Source organism: Chelonus insularis, unplaced genomic scaffold (genome assembly GCF_013357705.1).
Source record: "Chelonus insularis isolate UGA/USDA-ARS -01 unplaced genomic scaffold, ASM1335770v1 contig_150_pilon, whole genome shotgun sequence".
Lineage (NCBI taxonomy): Eukaryota > Metazoa > Arthropoda > Insecta > Hymenoptera > Braconidae > Chelonus > Chelonus insularis.
This window is the reverse complement of record NW_023276392.1, coordinates 1,027,176-1,045,601: the sequence shown is the minus strand read 5'-3', so window position 1 is coordinate 1,045,601 and position 18,426 is coordinate 1,027,176. Positions and strand designations below refer to the sequence as shown.

The following is an 18,426-nucleotide window of genomic DNA, read 5'->3' as shown; positions in this document are numbered from 1 at the left end:
AAATTTTCAATTCTCTCAGTACACTGTAGGAAGATTTTCTTTACTTTTGAGATTATTTCTTAAGTTACTGTGATACAATCAAAACAATTAAATTTAGAGTTGTCTCTTATTACAAACTGATTTTAAATACCATTACTGAATAATCATAAACAACGAAGAAGAAAAGCTTAGACGCGATCAGAGTAAAGTTAAATCATCTACATAATACAAGCAAAAATAAAATTTACTATTTTTTTTTCCTTAAAGAATAGCATTGTAAATACTTTCCAAGTTTCTTTATATAACACACAATTCTTGAGATGAAGTTGGTTTCACTGGCGGCTTAAGAAACCTACTAACATTTTAAGATCTTTTTTATAAGACGCGCTTCATTCTCCACAAAACAATCCAGAGAGTCCATTTCGACGTTCATCAAGAAAAAGATTAGCTGAGTTGGCAGAGTAAAAAGAAGTACATATATATTTATCTCGAAGATTTTAAACTTTTTTAACATCAATTTTGCCTTTTTATGATTTTAGTTTATGTATTAAATTGCAATAACGAAATTTATTCAGCTGCCTCTTCATTTGCTACAAAACTAATTTCAACATTAAAAATATAATTTACAGATAGAGAAAAAATAAAATACAAAATATAATAAAATTGATAAATTAATCTCAAACATTGTAATGACCATCGAAATGAAGTATTTAATACGTTAATACAATTTTTATATCTCAAAGATATAATTAAATCCACATCATATACATTTATTGCCTTTTATTTCACGTTTAAATCCTATTGGGATTTGTATTAAATTAATATCAACATTTAATCTCTTGAAAATGAAGTATTAACTTTTTTGTGCTTGATGTTAATATTAATCTTATTTTATGATAATAATTATTTAATCAAGTAAATAGCTTAATATTGATGACCATAATAAAGCAAATGGTTGAGTTAAAGTTTCAATGCATAGAATACATTGATGTTAATAATCAAAAGACGTTTAATAGAAACAAGATTATGCATGTTTCACAAGCAAATCTCATTACAGTTGTGGTTTCTGATCTAGACAGTCAATAACTGTTGGCTATTAAATCCAATATCTGATTGAAATTATCAAATGTATATTCATTACAATTATCTTTGTGTTATTTACATAAATCAATTGAATGTTGGCAGATAGCGATGCAGGTGGATGGGGTGATTGGAGTCCATGGGGACCATGCAGCAGTACGTGTGCAGATGGAGTACGAAAACGTTACAGATTTTGCGATAGACCACCTCCACGATACGGCGCAAAATTTTGTCAAGGTGAAGCCGTAGAAGCGAAATCCTGTGGAAGTGCTAGTGAACTAGATTTGGAAAAAACCTTGAGTGCAAGCGAATGGGAATGTAAACATGGCCAAGCATTGGCTGCTGAGCGACCAGAAATAACTGCAAAAGTAGGCACTAAGTGTAGGTGTGGCTGTTCTATCAATCTCCGTAATGAAACTTCACGAAAAATTTTAGCAGCTAGTACTCAAGCTTGCCCTGGGCGTTCCTTTTGGCTTGTTCAGGTAAATGACATGATAAACAACCTTTTTGAAACCTCTAAGACAAAAGTAAACAAAGTTCTTTTTTAGGCTGAACCAAGATCTGTAGTAAAACTCCACTTTTATCAATCCAAGTTTCCTTGTGCTGGTCAATATGTAAAAGCTAGAGATGGTGATTCTACAAGTGCTGAGCTTCTGGCAGATATTGCATACGATAGAAATATTCCGGAATCAGGGACGGTGATATCCTCAGGACAAAATTTACTTTTGGAATTTTTCAGTGATGAAATAGTTGCTTCTAGAACAGCTTGCGCTGGTGGATTTCTAGCACATGCAACGACATTCTGTAAATATAATGAAAAATTTATTTCTTTTAAACACTTCAAGTGTTATATAAATTTCTCTCGATAAAATATTTTATTTTAAAATGTTTGATAGTCATAAATTTATTTCAAGTTAAAAAATTTAGATGATATTGAACTTGATTGTCTAATCTGCTTCCGTTTTACAGCAAATTACCCACCAGAGAATGAGACAGAAGTCACCACTGCTGTCTTTATCGGACCCAAAGTGATAGCAGCGGTCGGAAGATGGGCATTATGGTTGTCTCCACCTCATTTAGTTGTTGCCGTGCTTTTACTGCTCATGTTTCTTGTCTCGATGTTCTTAGCGTTGCAATACGCCGTAAAATATCGAAAATATCAAGTTGCTGAGGATTTGGATAGCTTGACTGACAACTCTAGTAAGATCAATTTTCCTCTTTTAGCTTTTCTAGATAACACAGCCGGCACGAAAAACAACTTTATAAATATTAAATTCTTTAACTGAAAGCTTCCGACTAAAAAATGATATGATTTATGATGGAAATAGCAGCGCTAAAAAATGTAACGAAATATACAGAGATTCAAGAATATGTGATTGAAATACATTATTTAGTAATTATATAAATCCTTAAAGATAATTCTTGGATTAGATATTTCCATTTTTTAAATTTTTCGTCACAAAGTAATTCAGGTAGAAATTCTTTGAATAATTTAAATTTTCCTTAATATAGGGATTTATTTTAAACTATTATCTCGTAACCTTCTAAATAAATTCTCAAAAGTGATTAAGAGTGTTAATGTAAAGCCTCAAAATGATGACTCAATTAGTACATTGAATTATTATTAACATCAGTCAATTTATTGTGATATTTAAATCATCATTCAGTAATGAATGTTTGTTTATTTCCAAAATTATGTCACCGTACATTCCACAGGTTGGAATACTAACACAGTTTGTAGCACTATTTAATATAACAAAAATATGTTAATTTAATTCATATATACGGATGAATTATTTTGCTTTTCATAAACACATTTCATTTAATGTATTTCAACTTTGCGCTGTGATAAATCCGCTTTGAAATAAATTAATAATTTGTTAAATCACAGCTTGTAGTGGCTCGATGCAAGGACTTGCCCGACGTGCAAGAGCATTATCATCAGCGACACTCATTTCCGAGGTCGTTTCTCTCGTTCGATTGCCAAAAAGAAGACCTTCTGGACACGGGAGACTTGAAGAAACACCTGCTGATCTTGAAGACGGTTACGAAAGTACAGAAACTCAAGCAGAGTAAGTTTTTTTACATTTACTCACCTTGTATAATTTTTTTCCATCGATTTACCCGTTTATCTCATTATTCAAGTGCTTAAGGGCATCATTCATCGATGTATTATAAAAAAATATTTAAGAAGTCTTGATAAAAATATTTTGTGGTCAACAACTCAATGCTCTAGTAAATATAATATAAAAAGCCTTGGGGCATAATTTTTTATTAACATTTTGAAATTTATTTATTATAATTGCAGGATGGATGATGAACAAAGTCTAGAATCTGGAGTTATGAAACAGCGAGAACTGGAAGAAAGTGGGTCTCAAAAAACGATAGTTGCAAGTGCTCGAAGTACTCCATCTCAACGATCTTCTACAGCTAGTACAATAACTTCAGGACAGCCTGAGGTCAAGTACGCCCGTCCAGTTAAGTAAGTTTTTCATAGGCATGTTGCCTGAATTTAATTATCATTTTTATTTTTTTAACTTATTAATTATAATTATGAATATTAATTTTTTGTCACTGTTATTATTATGGATTATGATTATTCAAATTTATTATTTTGCTAATTTACGCAAACAAAATAATAATTGATTAGTTATTGGGTTTATATTAATTAATTTATGAACTTCAATATATTCCCGTATGCTTTAATATCTGTTTTTAGTGCATTCCTCCCTGTTATAACAATCTTCTCCAGAATTGCTGGCTGGAATTCAAATAAAGTAATGTGCCAAACGATTGCACGAATCAAAGACTATAGTTTTTAGATCATTTTTTATCATACAACACTTGTTAATTATCTTTAAGAACAACCTGCCAAAAATAGATATTAATTTTTTTTAAGAACAATACAAATGATACTAATTTATAGTACGGAAATGTTATTGTAATGCAGTAAAATATTTGTTTAAAAAAAATTTAGTTTTTTTATCATCTTTTTCGTAATAGTTGTAAAGATTTTGCTTAAGTCGATTAATTATTATTTGAAGAGAAAAAACTTATTGATCGGATTTTTTTCCTCTTCAAGTAATGAACAATTGAATTAATAAAAACTCTTTACAACCACTCTAAAAGATTTTTATTAAAACTAAATTTGTTTTAGTATTTTTAAAAAACTTTTGGCAGGCTTTATTTTCAAATATTCACATTCGAAATAAATAATTAACAAAACTACATTTAAAAAAAAAACAAAAGAAGAAAAAACAAATGTGCATGACACTGTTTCAAGCATCATTTAGATGTTATAACTTTTATTATATCTATCTACACAATTGTATAAAACGCAAAAACGCTCAGGAGACTATTCACGCTTGATAGAACAGTTGTGTTCGAGGATATGTCACTGGATTTATTAATTTTCAATAGATTTTGATTAACTTAGAAGCACATTCATTGAGTAATTTGAAACTATTTTACAGGCTTCGCACGGTTGGTCCTATAAGTCCTGTGTCAGAAGAGGCATCAATTTCAGAAGACAGTAGACGATGCAGTACTGCCAGCGGTTCAACCAGCGTGAATAACGTAAGCGTCTCTCACCCAAAACCATCTAGTCTGCAGACCAAGGTACCCGTCCTCAATATTAATGCTTTAATTAATTTGCCATAATATCTTGGATGGGTTTCCTCTACTATCTCCTCCCCTCACCGCTCATTTATATGCATTTCACCACCACAAATCACTTACGTATGGATTTCATAAAATCATTGTTATCATTATGGTTTGAAATATTGCAGAGTTTCTCGCCAGCAAGCACTTTATCGAGTTCATCAACGCTCCGGTGTGGTAAAGAAACAAAAGATCGACGAAATCGTGAACGACTCCTTCAAGGACCTGGCTCAGAGTTTAGCTTAGCTAATCCTGACACTGATCTCGAGCTTGATTATTATGATTATAATGTATCAAATGCTGGAGCAGCTCCAGGATCATATCTAGCTATGGATCCTGCTTTTCTCGTATGGATTCCACCTCTAATTCCGGGAGAAACCGAGATCCTCGAAGCTATCAAGGAAGACCATCATTACGAAGAGATTCCTGATAGAAGAATTGACGACGAATCGAAAGTAATTCTTGATACTGAAGGCACTGCGCTGACACCTTCGGAATATCAAAAAATTAAAACAGACAGTGAAATTCCTTTTCGTAAACTGGATCCTGGTGAATGTAGACTTCATGATGAAATAATTATGGAATATCGTGCCAGATTACAAGAAGGAATGCTACCAATTCATCGTATCTTAGAAGAATCTAGAGTAAGAGTAAGTGAAGAATCACTTACGAGGCACAGTCAAGAAGACTTTCAATTGGATGTGATTCCTAATCGATTAATTGAAGAATCAGATAAAAGAGATTCTAAAGAATCTGTTGATGGAAAATTTACTCCTAAAAGTAATCGAGACCGATTAGTTGAAGAACAAGAGCACTCCAGATGTAGTATATCACGAAATAATAAATTAGTTGACGAAGACAAAAGAAAAACTCCTGCAACTGTAAGGAATAAATTGCAGGAATATCACGAAAATAATACAAAAAAACTTCAAGCATCCTCTGAAGCTTCTAAAAGTTCTAGTGAATTATCTAAAGTTAGTCAGAGTAGAAAAAAAAATTCTCATGAACCTACAAAACCTAAAAGACACTCCTCAAACCGAAATAATGATCGGGATGATGATAAAAATGAAGTTATTTTACCTAAACCAAAAACTCCAAATGTTAATCGCCGATTAAAAGATTTCACCGACTTAAATTTTGTTACGGAAAGCAGAAAAATAGGTGTAGAAAGTATACCGATGAAAGAATTCATTCGAGGTCGAAATGAATCTCCCGCTCGAGTTCACAAATCAAAAGAGACTGATAAAGATATTACGCGTGAAAAAGAAATTCAAAGTCCGGATTATGGAGTAGAGGCTGATATAAAAGAAATTTCTCGAGATTCTATTTATGATTTTATTGGTGAAGACGAAGAGGAATTTAAATTTGCTGATGAGGATGAAGATGAATACATTGATAATAAAATAATTGCATAAATAATTGATGAAAAAAATATGGCTAATGGCTTATTAGTGTACAGATTGTGAATGATAGGATCAATTGATAAGGTGATAAGATTACTGAATATTAGCCAGATGATTGAAAGTACAAGTGCCGGAAAATGTGATGATTAATGAGAGATGCGTTTAATCGAGAGGTTGCATATTAATAATCAATCATATTACTGATCAAATATTCTCATAAATATTTTTTTTTGCATACTCAATGTGAATAAATTAATACGTCGATAATTGCATTAAATTGAATTTAAAAGGAATATTCTGTATTGTGTAAATACAGTTTTTATTTACAGTTTTCAATTTATTTTGAATAATGAATATTAAATTTTTTCGTTAAACAAACTGAATCAAAAAAATAGTTAATAAAATAACATAAATGATTATTTAAATTGTTGAAGCAACATATGGAAAAGAAAAGGAAGAGATAAATCATTTAAACTGTCTAGTCTTATAAAAAAGATCATTAAAAATATAAATTAATTTAATATATCTAAAGAACATCTCATATCATACCTCCCCTAGATATTAAAACAAATGCTTGAATTATTTTGCGCGTATAGTAATGAAACCACTAAGGAAACACTGAAAAAAAATATCAAAAGACTGTATTTTTCGATGTAAACTTGGACATTTTATTTATTAAAGATTAATTTTACTGAGAGTATAATACAGTAAACATTCATACATTTAATGGCTTATTCTCATAAGTTTATTAATAATTATTAATGTTTTTTATTTAAAATAAATATTCAATATTTTTTAAAATATAAGACCAAAGGCTCAAAGCCATAAGATACATATAATAGTTTAGATCTTTTATGTAAATTGTTCCTACAAAAATATAGAGTTCTCCAGAGTGCATTTTTAACAATTAAAAAACATTATTGTAAAATAAATGTATTTACTTATCACTCCGTATTTTTTTCTAGTCAACTGTTAACTGTAAAAAAGAATCTGATGTATATGAGATGATAAATGTTAGCAAAATGTAATCATCAAATGATCAAATGCACATTCCGTAATATCTCTTGATATTATTTTTGTTTATTTATGAATAACTTTTATAATAATAAATACAAAAATTATGCAACCTCACGTACTTATATTAAAAAAAAAATTTAACGTGATTATAGACTGATATTAATATTAATTTAGTACAATAATTTAAATGTTAATATCAATTTATTGCAAAAGTCTACTCACTTTTGCATATTTTATATTTTTTGAATTTTATTCAGTGTTATATTATTTAACAGTTCCATTTTACGTTTTTAATTATTTATTTATTATAACACTCATCTGTATTAAAAAAAAACATTATTCATTAATATTTATGTATATATTGAACTAATGATAATATTTAACACTAGGTAGACTTTTGCAACAAATAAATTCTACTAATCAATAATAATTAATTTAATTATCGCTCAATTTTTAGCTAATATATGTTGAAAATTTTCGAATGAAAAGCATTCTTTTGTTATAATAATGCTTTTATAAATTAATTGCAATAGTACGTTTTGTAGTTGTTGATAATTAAAATATTTACTAGGATTTTTTTAATTTAATACCGATAATAATAATAATAATTATATATAAGTAAATAATTGAATAAATGATGAATTAAACCAACACATGAGTATTTAAAAACAATATATTAATCACAATTTTTTTATCATTTTTAATACATTCATCTTCGGTAATATCAATAGTATATAAGTTCTAAACAATTTATTTTATATTAATTGTTTTAATGACGAATGCAAGAATAGTAGGCACATGATGAAGTTATAAAATTTTTATTTGTGCGATTTTTGAAAATTTAGCGCGTAAAAAATTGTGACAGCGCCATTGTTTTAAAAAAAATGCGCTCCAACAGACGCCAGATTTGTTATAATTTTGGCAGACGTTTGTCGAGTATAATGTATTTTTTTCTAAATAATTTGAAGGAACATTTTATAGTCAGTTAATTACAGGAGTATTAATTAATAGAAATGTGATTTATATAATGATTTTTATGAATAGAGAGTCTTTTCGACCCATTCTTCCAGCGTAAAGGTTGCAGAGTTAGTATGATCTGGATCACGTTCTCGAAAGATGTCTATAAACAAAGCAAAAGGAAATTAATTCGGGTTATATTATTTATAAAAAAGGTAAGTTAATTGATTATTAATAACATGAATAATGAAAAGCAAAGAAAAATAAAATAATATTGATACTACATTTACAATAGATAATTATCAAAATTAAAAAAATTATCTTCATCAAATATCGATCCATTCTCACCAATCATGGTTTTCAATCGAACAGCGCACATAATAAAATCATCGAAGGTAATGTTTCCTTCCTTAGTTCCATATCGGTGCACCAAAATGTTTAGAATATGATTATTTAATTTATATCCAGCGCTGTTGAGTGCTTGTCTTAGTTCAAAGGCACTCAAATATCCTGTTCCTTCTCTATCGTATAATCTAAACACAGCCTGAAATAATAGATTCCTTAAGTTGTTAGGTATTATATTATTAACAAGCTATCAAAAATACTTGAGAATGGAATTCCTTCTTTTTAATCTGAACAAATAATTAAATTTTGTATCAAGATATTTACCCTCCAATTTCTTATATCAGCCCACAAACTTTTAAATTCTTCGAATCCTAACTTTCCAGAATGATCGGTATCCATCATAGCAACCATACTCCTACAGACATCTTTACTGAATCCTTCATTATGCATTTCTAGAAATAAAAAAATTACATCATCCATAGTATTGCTATTATTTATATAAATAGGATTGTCTTTTATACGATATATTCATTTAATTAGATAAAGGAAACAAATTTTTTAAGTTTATAAATAATAAATTTAAAAAAAATTATATTTAACTGTTAATAATAATAAAATACTGGAAACTTCTGTTACAAAAAGAGGATTCAAGGAAGTTTTTAAATTAATTTCATGAATAATAGTTACTAACTTTAATCCTAAAAATTGTAATTGTATGACTTGATATCTCGAAGTACATTAAATTTTATCATAAAATTATAATGATAACATCAAAATTCAAATGTTTTAACATTATTAACATTTATAAACTTTATTATTGAAGTTAAAAAATTTCCTCGAATTTATTATTATTTAACTCATCATTTTCAATTTTAAAACTTCTAATTAATATTCTAAAGACAAACTATTTTAGTCATATTCAAATGTGCATTTTTAATATTATTAGTAAAAGCATCTCTAATACTCATACAAAATTACAAAGAACTTTTTTACCATCAACAAACGAGTAAATTAACATTTGGATTATTGAGTTGGGAAATAATAATGTAAAAATAATAGTACTCTTCAACAAAAGAAATCAAATCTAATAAAATTATAAAACAATATAAATAAATAAATTAAAAACTCATTTACCAACTCAATAAAAAAAATGAAACGAATAATATCAAAAAATGTTTCAATGATGATTGCAATGATGGTGATGATAACAAAATTGCTTACCCGTAGACTTATTGTATTGTTCGTTATTGCAAACAATACTACATAGTAGAGAGATGATTGTATCCACAAAAGAGCCATTTTCTTGTACATTGTCTGAAGTATGAGCCTCACTACGTTGAGAGGACAGTGGTAGCTCTACCAGCAACACACACTAAATGTTAGCTTTATTATTATTGCTTACATGCAATCAAATCAATTAATATTCAAAAGTAGTACAACTATCACTGTCATATTCTCTTAGTTACTTTATTTGTGCCAAAAATAAATTGGCTATTTCATGATAATTAAATGTGATTACCTTGAAATTTTAGTAAAGCGGAAGTCTTGAAAAAAAGCAAAGAAGCTGAATTGATATTTATATATTTACAAAAAGTGAAATAATTCGAGGCTTAAGCATAACGAGTCTAAAATTCTGATTAATGATTAATGAGCCATGCTGAGATGACATAATGCTACTATATTAGATTTAAAAAATTTGTGAATGTTAGTAAATTAGAAATCATTGAAAGTTCATACCTTTGCGCATAGCATAGTCTAGAATTTCTTTCAACTCCATCCAATCCACTTCCATATCGTCACCAGCAAGTTTTCTGAAGAATTCACGAACTTTTTCTTCATTGCGATCAGGCTCAGGTTGTTCTCGTACCTTTAATTAATTTAAAGAGAGTTTAAATGTTTTCTTTTACACATGAAAGGTAAAGGAAAGTATTAATTTCTAGCCAAGTGATAGATCTACTTTTCTAAACATCATCAACTGCTTATTTCATTGAATATTCATACTTCCTAGAGTTTATAAACTTCTTGAAAGCTTTGTTATAAAATAATTTCTAACATCATCTGAAGCTCATTATTATTCGCTACGACACTACAGAACTGTTTTTAATTATTGGGGTGCATTACTTACACTGTTAATTTTCTCATCCCTCTCATTATCACGTGAGTCAATTATCTTAAAAGCAAACGTGATAAACATGCCATAATTATTTATAAAGCTGTTATAGATATATCAGCCTTCACATAACTTCCTGAGGGAATGAAGCCTTCAGGTGGTTATTATAAATGTGAAAATTATTATCCGTTATAAATCGGACATTAAAAAAAATTTACTTTATTTTTTAGTGTTGTTAAATTGCTTCACTTTGTCTAGAAAGTTCAATTTCGGTAAAGGCTTTTAAATTGGCCTTGACCAATTTATAAACTATCGTTTTATGAAAGACAATAAATAGTTTTATGTATTTTATAATTTTACACGTGACTCAACAAATGATTATTAGTGACTCATTCATAATCAATAGATTACGTGATAAAAGTATAGAATCGTGCAATACATCAAGTTTTTTTCTTATTGTAAGAAGTGACAAAGGATGCTTATAGTAATTGATATTATTTTACATACCCTATCATCAACTTCTCCAATACCAACAGATTCATCATTTTCTCTGTAAACAATGATTAAATGTATTAAGACTTTTTCTGAAAGAATTTTAAGTAGAGTGATTATTATAATTATGTAACTTACTCCATGTTATTTTTAGTCTCAGAGAATATTCGTAACAAAAATTCGCCTTCTTCATTAGGATCAAAGGTACTAGGTACAATGCAATAAGTTCCAGGAGGTAGTTTAAAACGACAGCTAACTTCTCTTAAATTAATAAATGATGGAGACCTTGCAACAGATGCATTATATTTGAAGAAATTAATGTCTAGAGGTTTTGGCAAACGATCAGGATAATCGAGATGATAAATAGCAAATCCAATAGTCAAACAGTCTGCGCCCATACTCTTTTGTGCTCGTCTATTTTTCTGCATCAAGGCTACAATAACTGTACACTTATCATCATCTTCATCAGGAATTTCTAGAGTTATTCGGTATTGTGGATTATGCCAGAATGTTTCTAAGAAATTTCTACAACCCCCAGCGGTAACACCACGAACCCATTCTCCTTCAAAAACACTCATCTCCCATTTTTTTTTACCAGAGTTTAGATCATCTTCCGTCAAAGAGTCAGGGTTTAAATTACAAATTTCTAAACTTGTAAAATATGTTTTAAAGTCTTGGAAAGACATCCAAAACTCTCCATCAATATCAAATGTCAATCCTAATTTTTCTTTTTCATGATCTGGAATAAATCTCCACTCTGGAGATCCGTCACTCCAAGGTCCATTCCATTCAGCTTCATTTCCCCATGGATTTCTCAATCTTAAAAGTGGAATCTTTCCGGAAGTGTTGGGCGTAGCGATATCAACATACTGGACACGAGTAATACTGTAAGCATGTCCTCGAATAAGCCCTTGAGGAGTTTCTGCTTCAAGCACGTTAGGATCTGGTTCAATAGAACAACCCAACATAGAATTTCGTTCGTGAGCTTTCAAGAGAATGTGAAATAGATTCGGTGGGGTCTCATCCATTTGATACATTTCCGTTACTCCACCAGTAAAGTCTTCCATTGCTTCACAGGTGGTACCTCCTTTCAAAGCCTCGTAAGAGCCATGAAGCTTCGCGTATGCTTTTTCCAATAAAGCACTCCAGAACTCATTATTCTCTGCTGAGTGTAAGTACATCAACTGACCGTGGTATGTTGGCAAACGATCGTCAATCACTACGTCTACCCATCGTCCATATTGCCAGAATCTAAAAATAAATTTTCAAGTGAAAAATGGTGTGTTTACACATTGTTTTTTATTTGAGCTTATATTTAGATGTTTGTTTAGGCGTACGCTTGATTAATTTTGATGAATAGACTCACCTAAAGTGAAATATCCCAGCGTAATCTTCTCCGAAACTCTGATCTTCAGGTACTACTTGGAAAAACAACTGTGGATACATTGTTAGATTTGCTACTGCTGCCAACAACCAACAATCTCCTAGTTCTCCTTGTTGAACATCAAATCTTGAATATCCTTCAACAAACAGCTGAGGATCATCAGCTATTTCCTAAAAAAATATATCAAATATGAACAGTTGCATGATTGAATTAATTTGTTGATTTTTATGGAAACCAATAAATTCCGAAGGTATGAGGTGAAATTTTAAAATGGAAAAATTGATTTCAAATTGTTGGCATTGTAAATTCAAAAAGCTATTACCATTGGTCTTTTCCATTCAATGTATCTGTCAGGTCTTCTCGAAAAATATAAAGAAGAATCTACCGCAGGGAATTCTGGATCCTCGAATAAAGTTCCCTGTGAAAGACATTCTTGTCGTAGTTGTTGAAAGTCTTGTACTGCCCCACGAGTTCGTATACCAGATCCTCTTTCCCCAAGCTGTAAAAATACTTTTATCAAACAATAATGCCATAACAATTTTATCAAGTTCCTTAGAGTAACTCGAACTAGAAATGAATAAAAAAGACTTGAATGAAGGTTAACTTGGAAATCATCTTCATAAAGAACTTAGTAATTAAAGTTCTAGTTCTGTTAAAGTTTGAAACTAATTAAAATCACCAATATCCTTTTATTCAAAAGTTGTTGAAAAGAGCTATTCTTTATTATGAGTAAATAGTTATAAGCTTAAATTATTCTTCAAATACTACACCAACGATTAGAGGATTTCAAAACTTTCTTCTTTACATTGTAAACAGATTTTCCAACGTAATTTTTCGTTGAACGAATCGGTGTATCAGAATAAGTGAGGATTTTTTTTGTTGAAGGAGTTTCTACAATCGTTTTATCCATAGAAGACATTGATAACTTGCTGAATGAAGACAATGAATTTAGTGAAATATCATCCAATTGAATTGGTGAATTTCTTTCTAAGCTTTTAACAGCAACTTCACTTTGTAAATAATGTTTTACTTTACGCAAATCTTGGCTATACATATTAATTGTTGAACTAACATTGACAAAGATTGTCAATCGTCAAACAAATTTAAAAATCTACTAGTCGGAACAAAGGCCAAATATATACTGCAGAGTATGTTTAGTTATGTTATGGCTGTTTATCTTCACAGGAAATGTACTTTCTTGATAACAGAATAAAGCATAACTGACCACAGTTGCTATTGACCCTATTTTACGAGTTTAATTAACAGTAAATGGTTTATTTATGAAATTCATTGTGACAAAGTTAAATAAAAATGTAGTGAGTGACATGAATGATGAGCTAGTAAATACGATAGCACGTGAGTTTAATGAAAAAGTACTCTTAATGGTAATTATCATCAATTTATTAACTGAATTAAATAACTACAAGTAGTTTTAGGTATAAAGTAATAAAGTTAAGTACATGAATAATGACATTTATTAAAAGTGAAAAAGTTTAATGATAAATAGACATTTATACCCATTGATTTCATTCAGAAAAATATTATCCATTATGCTTTTCTGAAATACTACAATTTTAATGATAAGTCAATCAATTGAAAACGAGTGCTATTCAATGTTTGGTTTATTTATGGAGTAAATCTCATTAAAAATTCAAAAGAAAATATTTATCAACTTGAGTTGGATTTTCTAATCATTTTTTTGATCTATTTATTTAAATGAGTTTCAATTTTTAGAATAATTCATTTCATTTTCTAAATAAATAATTAAATAAGCCATATTTTATTATATTTACATCATGAAGAATCCAAAATATTGGATATCAAAACTCTACAATCATACAGTATAAGCATCTGACACTTTGACATGTTATGTTTGAGGTTAGGATGGCTCTACTATTTCTAAAATAAATATTTTACTGAATTATCAATGTTTTTGTTAAATGTCATGAATAATTAATTAATTTAAACTGAAATTCTATTGAGCAAATAATGTCATTGGTGAAATAGATATGAAATTGCAGACTATCTCAACAATTATTATCAGTGCATGCATGTGACACATCCAGGATTAGGAGAAAGCGATATCAGGTGTTTAAATTTGTGTTTGATGTGTCAATAATGTGGCATACCACTTTAATATTGCTGAGAGATGGTAATACTCGTTTAACTTCGCAAACTTTTTTTACAAATACGTCATTCCCAGGCTCAGTTGGCTCATTAGATTGGATGTTCCAACCATAACCACAAGATTGTGGATAATTTCCATAATATCCATCACCCATATCTATTTATTAATATTTTACAGTACAATTTACAACTCTTAATAACGTAAACACTGTTGTGATTATTTTTTAAGTGTCAAAAGTAAGAGATGTACACGTTAAAATGAACCACAATTCTCAATGAACAAACGTTACAACGTTATTCAAAGTAAATTGCGTCGAATAGCAACTGATTCGTATAGCAGGTATTTTTCCCGTTAACTCCAGGCTGACTTCACCTATCTGATTTCATCAGAATAATGGGAGAGGAATATAACGATGGTCAACGACTCATCTTTATTATTTCAATTACCTTTTGAATGCAATTGATAGTATAATAAGCAATACAATAGTGTCTGAGCAGAATAATTGCTATTAAAAAAAAATATTTATATTCATCGAGTTAAAGGAAATAACTCCAAAATTTATTATTTACTGAAAAATAAATGTTTAAAGAATTAAAGTGTATGAAAAGTTTAAAAATTGATAGTAAATATTTTTTATTTGTTTTCCAAGGAGATTAACCATTTCAAATAGTTAAAAACAACTTAAATACTAATAAAAATAGAAATATAAATTTTTTCAAATCTAAAAATTTTTATGTGATGTATATTGAGTCATTTTTTAATTTAATTCTTAATTAATTTCAACACTTTAAGAATTTTCAATTACAGTGATTCAGGTCTGACCTTAAAAAATACAGTTCAAAGTATCAAAAATAAAATCTAATTTTTTATTTCGAAATTGCTGCATAGAGCAAGGCTATTTCCTCATCTATTCAAGGAAATAGCTTTCTGTATATTGTTAGTCACAACACATTCAATATTTCATCGTAGAATTGATTTCCTTAGAAAAGTATGTAACAATAAAGATCGGTCGGTTATTGAAGTCCCTTATAGCATATTGAGCTGAACAATTGATATAAAAGCACACTAGAATATCGTTATTTGCAACTATTTTTGTGTTTATTATGTGACAGCTAAAATTATGGCAGTGTAAATGCATCAGAGCGTGACCAGACTCGAAATTAATGATGTGTGTTGCATGAGTTTGATAGAAAAGTTTGCAAATGTTAAACTCAGATGACAAAGTGACTCTAATATTAATTGGGTACTTTGATAGATATGATAGCATTGCATCAATTACTTTCATCACATTTATTAACAACATGCTTTTAGTAAAAATTATTTTAAAATAATTAAAAATCTCTTTGTAAATCTTCAACATGTCATCTAGATTCCATCTCAGTTAGTAATTTCCTTCAAAGGATGTTATTAAAGTTATGTTTTTATCAACCTCTAAACAGTTTTTATTGAAAATGTTTCATAAAAATCAAGTTACTTTACATCCATGTTAAAATTAATAACCATATTTTACTTACTTCAGCTTTTTCAACCTTTTTCTGAATGAACTCTGGTTCAGCAATAACATTCATGTTCCATCCATAACTATTGCTCATGTTTATTATTATTTTTACTTTCAAATAACTTAGTGCTAAGCGTTGATAATCACAATTGTTATCATCAATGTTGTCTGACCTTTTCTAGATCACTTTTCAGTTCTCTCTGTATGTCAATACTTGGTGATTCATCAACTTCTAAATAATTTAGCCAACTAATTTTACAATTCTTTGGTATTATAAGAATAATTGCACATGTAGCAGCCACGTGAAATATAAATAAAGATGATTTGAGATATGGAAAACTCAATTAGAGAGTTACCTTTTCATTGAATTCAATATTAACACTCAAACTCTGTTATTGAATTCACCAAGTAAACATATGATTATTTGATCAGTAATTAAGTTGACTATTTAATAAAAGTAAGAAAACTAAATATTACGCTACTGGTCTGACAGTTCGTGGTGTACTGCGGATATTGGAGCGAACAGCCTCTGTCATTGCACCACTTTAAAAAAAAGGCAATCATAAACTGATGACTCAAACAGATCCAAAAACATAAAAATAAACCATAACAAAAAGAAGGCTGGATTATTATTTTCAACCATGATTTCAATCCATAAAAGAGATAAGATTTATTGTCATTTGGGTACGTAAACTACTGTAATACTCTATGCGTTTGCGTCGCGTTACAAATTAAATCGATTCAAACATATGTCACATGTTATCACTCCTAATATTCTTGATAATAACCAAGGTATTTGAACCCATTTTATTTTGGTTATTTATTATAAATGACTTGAGAAAGCATTTAAACACATTTTGCGAACGTCCTAAAAAATGCACACACTAAAAAATGTGCAATGAATGTTGGAAAAAAGTTAACAGATGGTTTTTATTCAGTGTCATGTCATTTTATGCACGCAAAAAAATTTTTATAGCTAGATATTACTTTAGGAACATCTGTTATTATTTGTTATCATTTATTAAATTTTTTTTGAATGATAAAAATAGGAAAATTAATTAAATATATATTGTAGCTAATTATAAAAGTGACTGTCACATGTCATATGAATATGTGATTGTTAAAAATGTTTTTAAAAAATTTCTATAATTTTAGACAACATTCAAGTATTTATTAACGTGTAAATTGTGATAAGTAAAACCGGCGCCCTTGTCACATAATTGGATGTAATTTTTCAATGACCTTTACGTAATACGTAACAATAAATGTTCTCGAGTTTCCTTACAATTTATCTGTCGATAGATTAAGCTCCATGTCATAATAGTATAAATGCCAATAATAAATTTTAGTGTCAAAACAAATAGAAGTTTAGTTTAACGAACTTGTCACTTTATTTTATTTAACTTGTCTTTTATCGTTGCGTGTATTTACCAATGATTGACAACAACGTCAAAAATAATCTTGACATTGGGTAAGCAGTGAAACTTCAAATGCACAGCGATGCATTTTTTGTTTGGGTAGTCCAGTGATGGTTTTGGGGAAGTAAAACATGAAATGTATTTCAAAATAGCTCAACTAAAAATATGAGACAGTAATCCGGGCTTGTTTAACGTAAAGATTTGGCTTTATTCCAAAAAATTTGTAAAAAAGCCATAGAATTGGATTTTTTTCTTTTTATTTACTTTAAAAACATCTTTTGCGGTCGTTCATTCATGCATCCTCACATCTTAACTCGTATAATTTGTTTGAAATTCAAACCTTAAATGTTGCATATGCAGGATGCAAAACGTCTCCAGAACCTGAAAGACCTCCTCGAAGATGTCTTGATAGCAAGTTGTACCGACCGAGGGTGTTCCAAACACCTTGCGGAAGTCCAAGTAATTCTGGATTTCTAATTAAACCAAGAAAACTCCAATCACTACCACTTTTCACTAAGAATCCAACTGATTGATTATTTCAATTTACCCTTTTAGAAATTTTTCTGTCTTAACTTTTCCATCATCATCTGAAACAGCTCTAACGTAAAAATATGAATAATTCGGCATCACGTCGGCTTTATTAGAAGTCTCGTACAGACAGTATAAACATGTGGTAACCAGACGGAAACTACACTCAAATCGTAGCGGGTAAAGAAGCCGCCAACCCCTTCTGCTAAGCAGCTTTATACTTTTATATATATTTAGCTGGCTCACAATAACATTATATACATCAGCATATGTACTCTTTGCATTGTCTTGAGAGCGTCCTAGTAATGAAATTTGATGGACAGGTGTCTTCTTTAATTAGGCAGATTAAATTGGTATCAAAAGATTTTGAAGAATTTATTTATTTATGGATTAGCTAGATTAACTGATTCACAGAATAATGAATCGT

At 29.4% G+C, this 18,426-nt stretch overlaps 2 protein-coding genes across 9 annotated transcripts in view; one reads left to right on the top strand and one right to left on the bottom strand.

Moving 5' to 3' along the window:
- Window positions 1-7,273, top strand: part of gogo (golden goal) — a 44,524-nt gene extending 37,251 nt beyond the window's left edge. Inside the window, exons 9-15 of one of the 2 annotated variants that reach the window (XM_035078167.1) lie at window positions 1,165-1,541; window positions 1,608-1,863; window positions 2,029-2,259; window positions 2,951-3,131; window positions 3,368-3,541; window positions 4,533-4,635; window positions 4,848-7,273. In XM_035078167.1, coding sequence (XP_034934058.1) covers window positions 1,165-1,541; window positions 1,608-1,863; window positions 2,029-2,259; window positions 2,951-3,131; window positions 3,368-3,541; window positions 4,533-4,635; window positions 4,848-6,134 — 2,609 coding nt within the window. In that variant the 3' untranslated portion in view covers window positions 6,135-7,273. Of the gene's footprint in view, window positions 1-1,164; window positions 1,542-1,607; window positions 1,864-2,028; window positions 2,260-2,950; window positions 3,132-3,367; window positions 3,542-4,532; window positions 4,678-4,847 lie in introns of both variants that reach the window. The other variant, XM_035078166.1, reaches the window with a different exon arrangement.
- A 560-nt stretch (window positions 7,274-7,833) lies between these two features.
- On the bottom strand, window positions 7,834-18,168 carry CalpA (calpain-A). 7 transcript variants are annotated; one of them, XM_035078211.1, is made up of 11 exons: window positions 18,019-18,168; window positions 17,812-17,944; window positions 12,750-12,926; window positions 12,410-12,597; window positions 11,182-12,294; window positions 11,059-11,101; window positions 10,179-10,308; window positions 9,663-9,797; window positions 8,766-8,893; window positions 8,445-8,640; window positions 7,834-8,259 (listed from the first exon to the last, which is right to left on the bottom strand). In XM_035078211.1, the coding sequence occupies exons 1-11, from the start codon at window positions 18,096-18,098 to the stop codon at window positions 8,174-8,176; spliced, it is 2,409 nt and encodes an 802-aa protein (XP_034934102.1). In that variant the 5' UTR covers window positions 18,099-18,168; the 3' UTR covers window positions 7,834-8,173. The 7 variants fall into 7 exon arrangements, with proteins under 7 accessions (XP_034934102.1, XP_034934101.1, XP_034934106.1 ...); XM_035078215.1 differs by lacking the exons at window positions 17,812-17,944; window positions 18,019-18,168 and adding exons at window positions 16,070-16,596; window positions 17,339-17,476 and having other exon boundaries at window positions 7,835-8,259; XM_035078210.1 differs by lacking the exons at window positions 17,812-17,944; window positions 18,019-18,168 and adding an exon at window positions 13,233-13,643.
- Window positions 18,169-18,426: the final 258 nt, after the last annotated feature.

Excerpts from the sequence above, each read along its gene's own strand:
- CalpA (XM_035078210.1), bottom strand. The coding sequence starts at position 13,481 with ATGTATAGCCAAGATTTGCGTAAAGTAAAACATTATTTACAAAGTGAA. Across the intron at positions 10,309-11,058 it reads TTGGAGAAGTTGATGATAGG|GTACGAGAACAACCTGAGCC; the intron begins GTATGTAAAATA and ends AATTAATTAAAG. Across the intron at positions 8,894-9,662 it reads ACAATACAATAAGTCTACGG|AAATGCATAATGAAGGATTC; the intron begins GTAAGCAATTTT and ends TTTTATTTCTAG.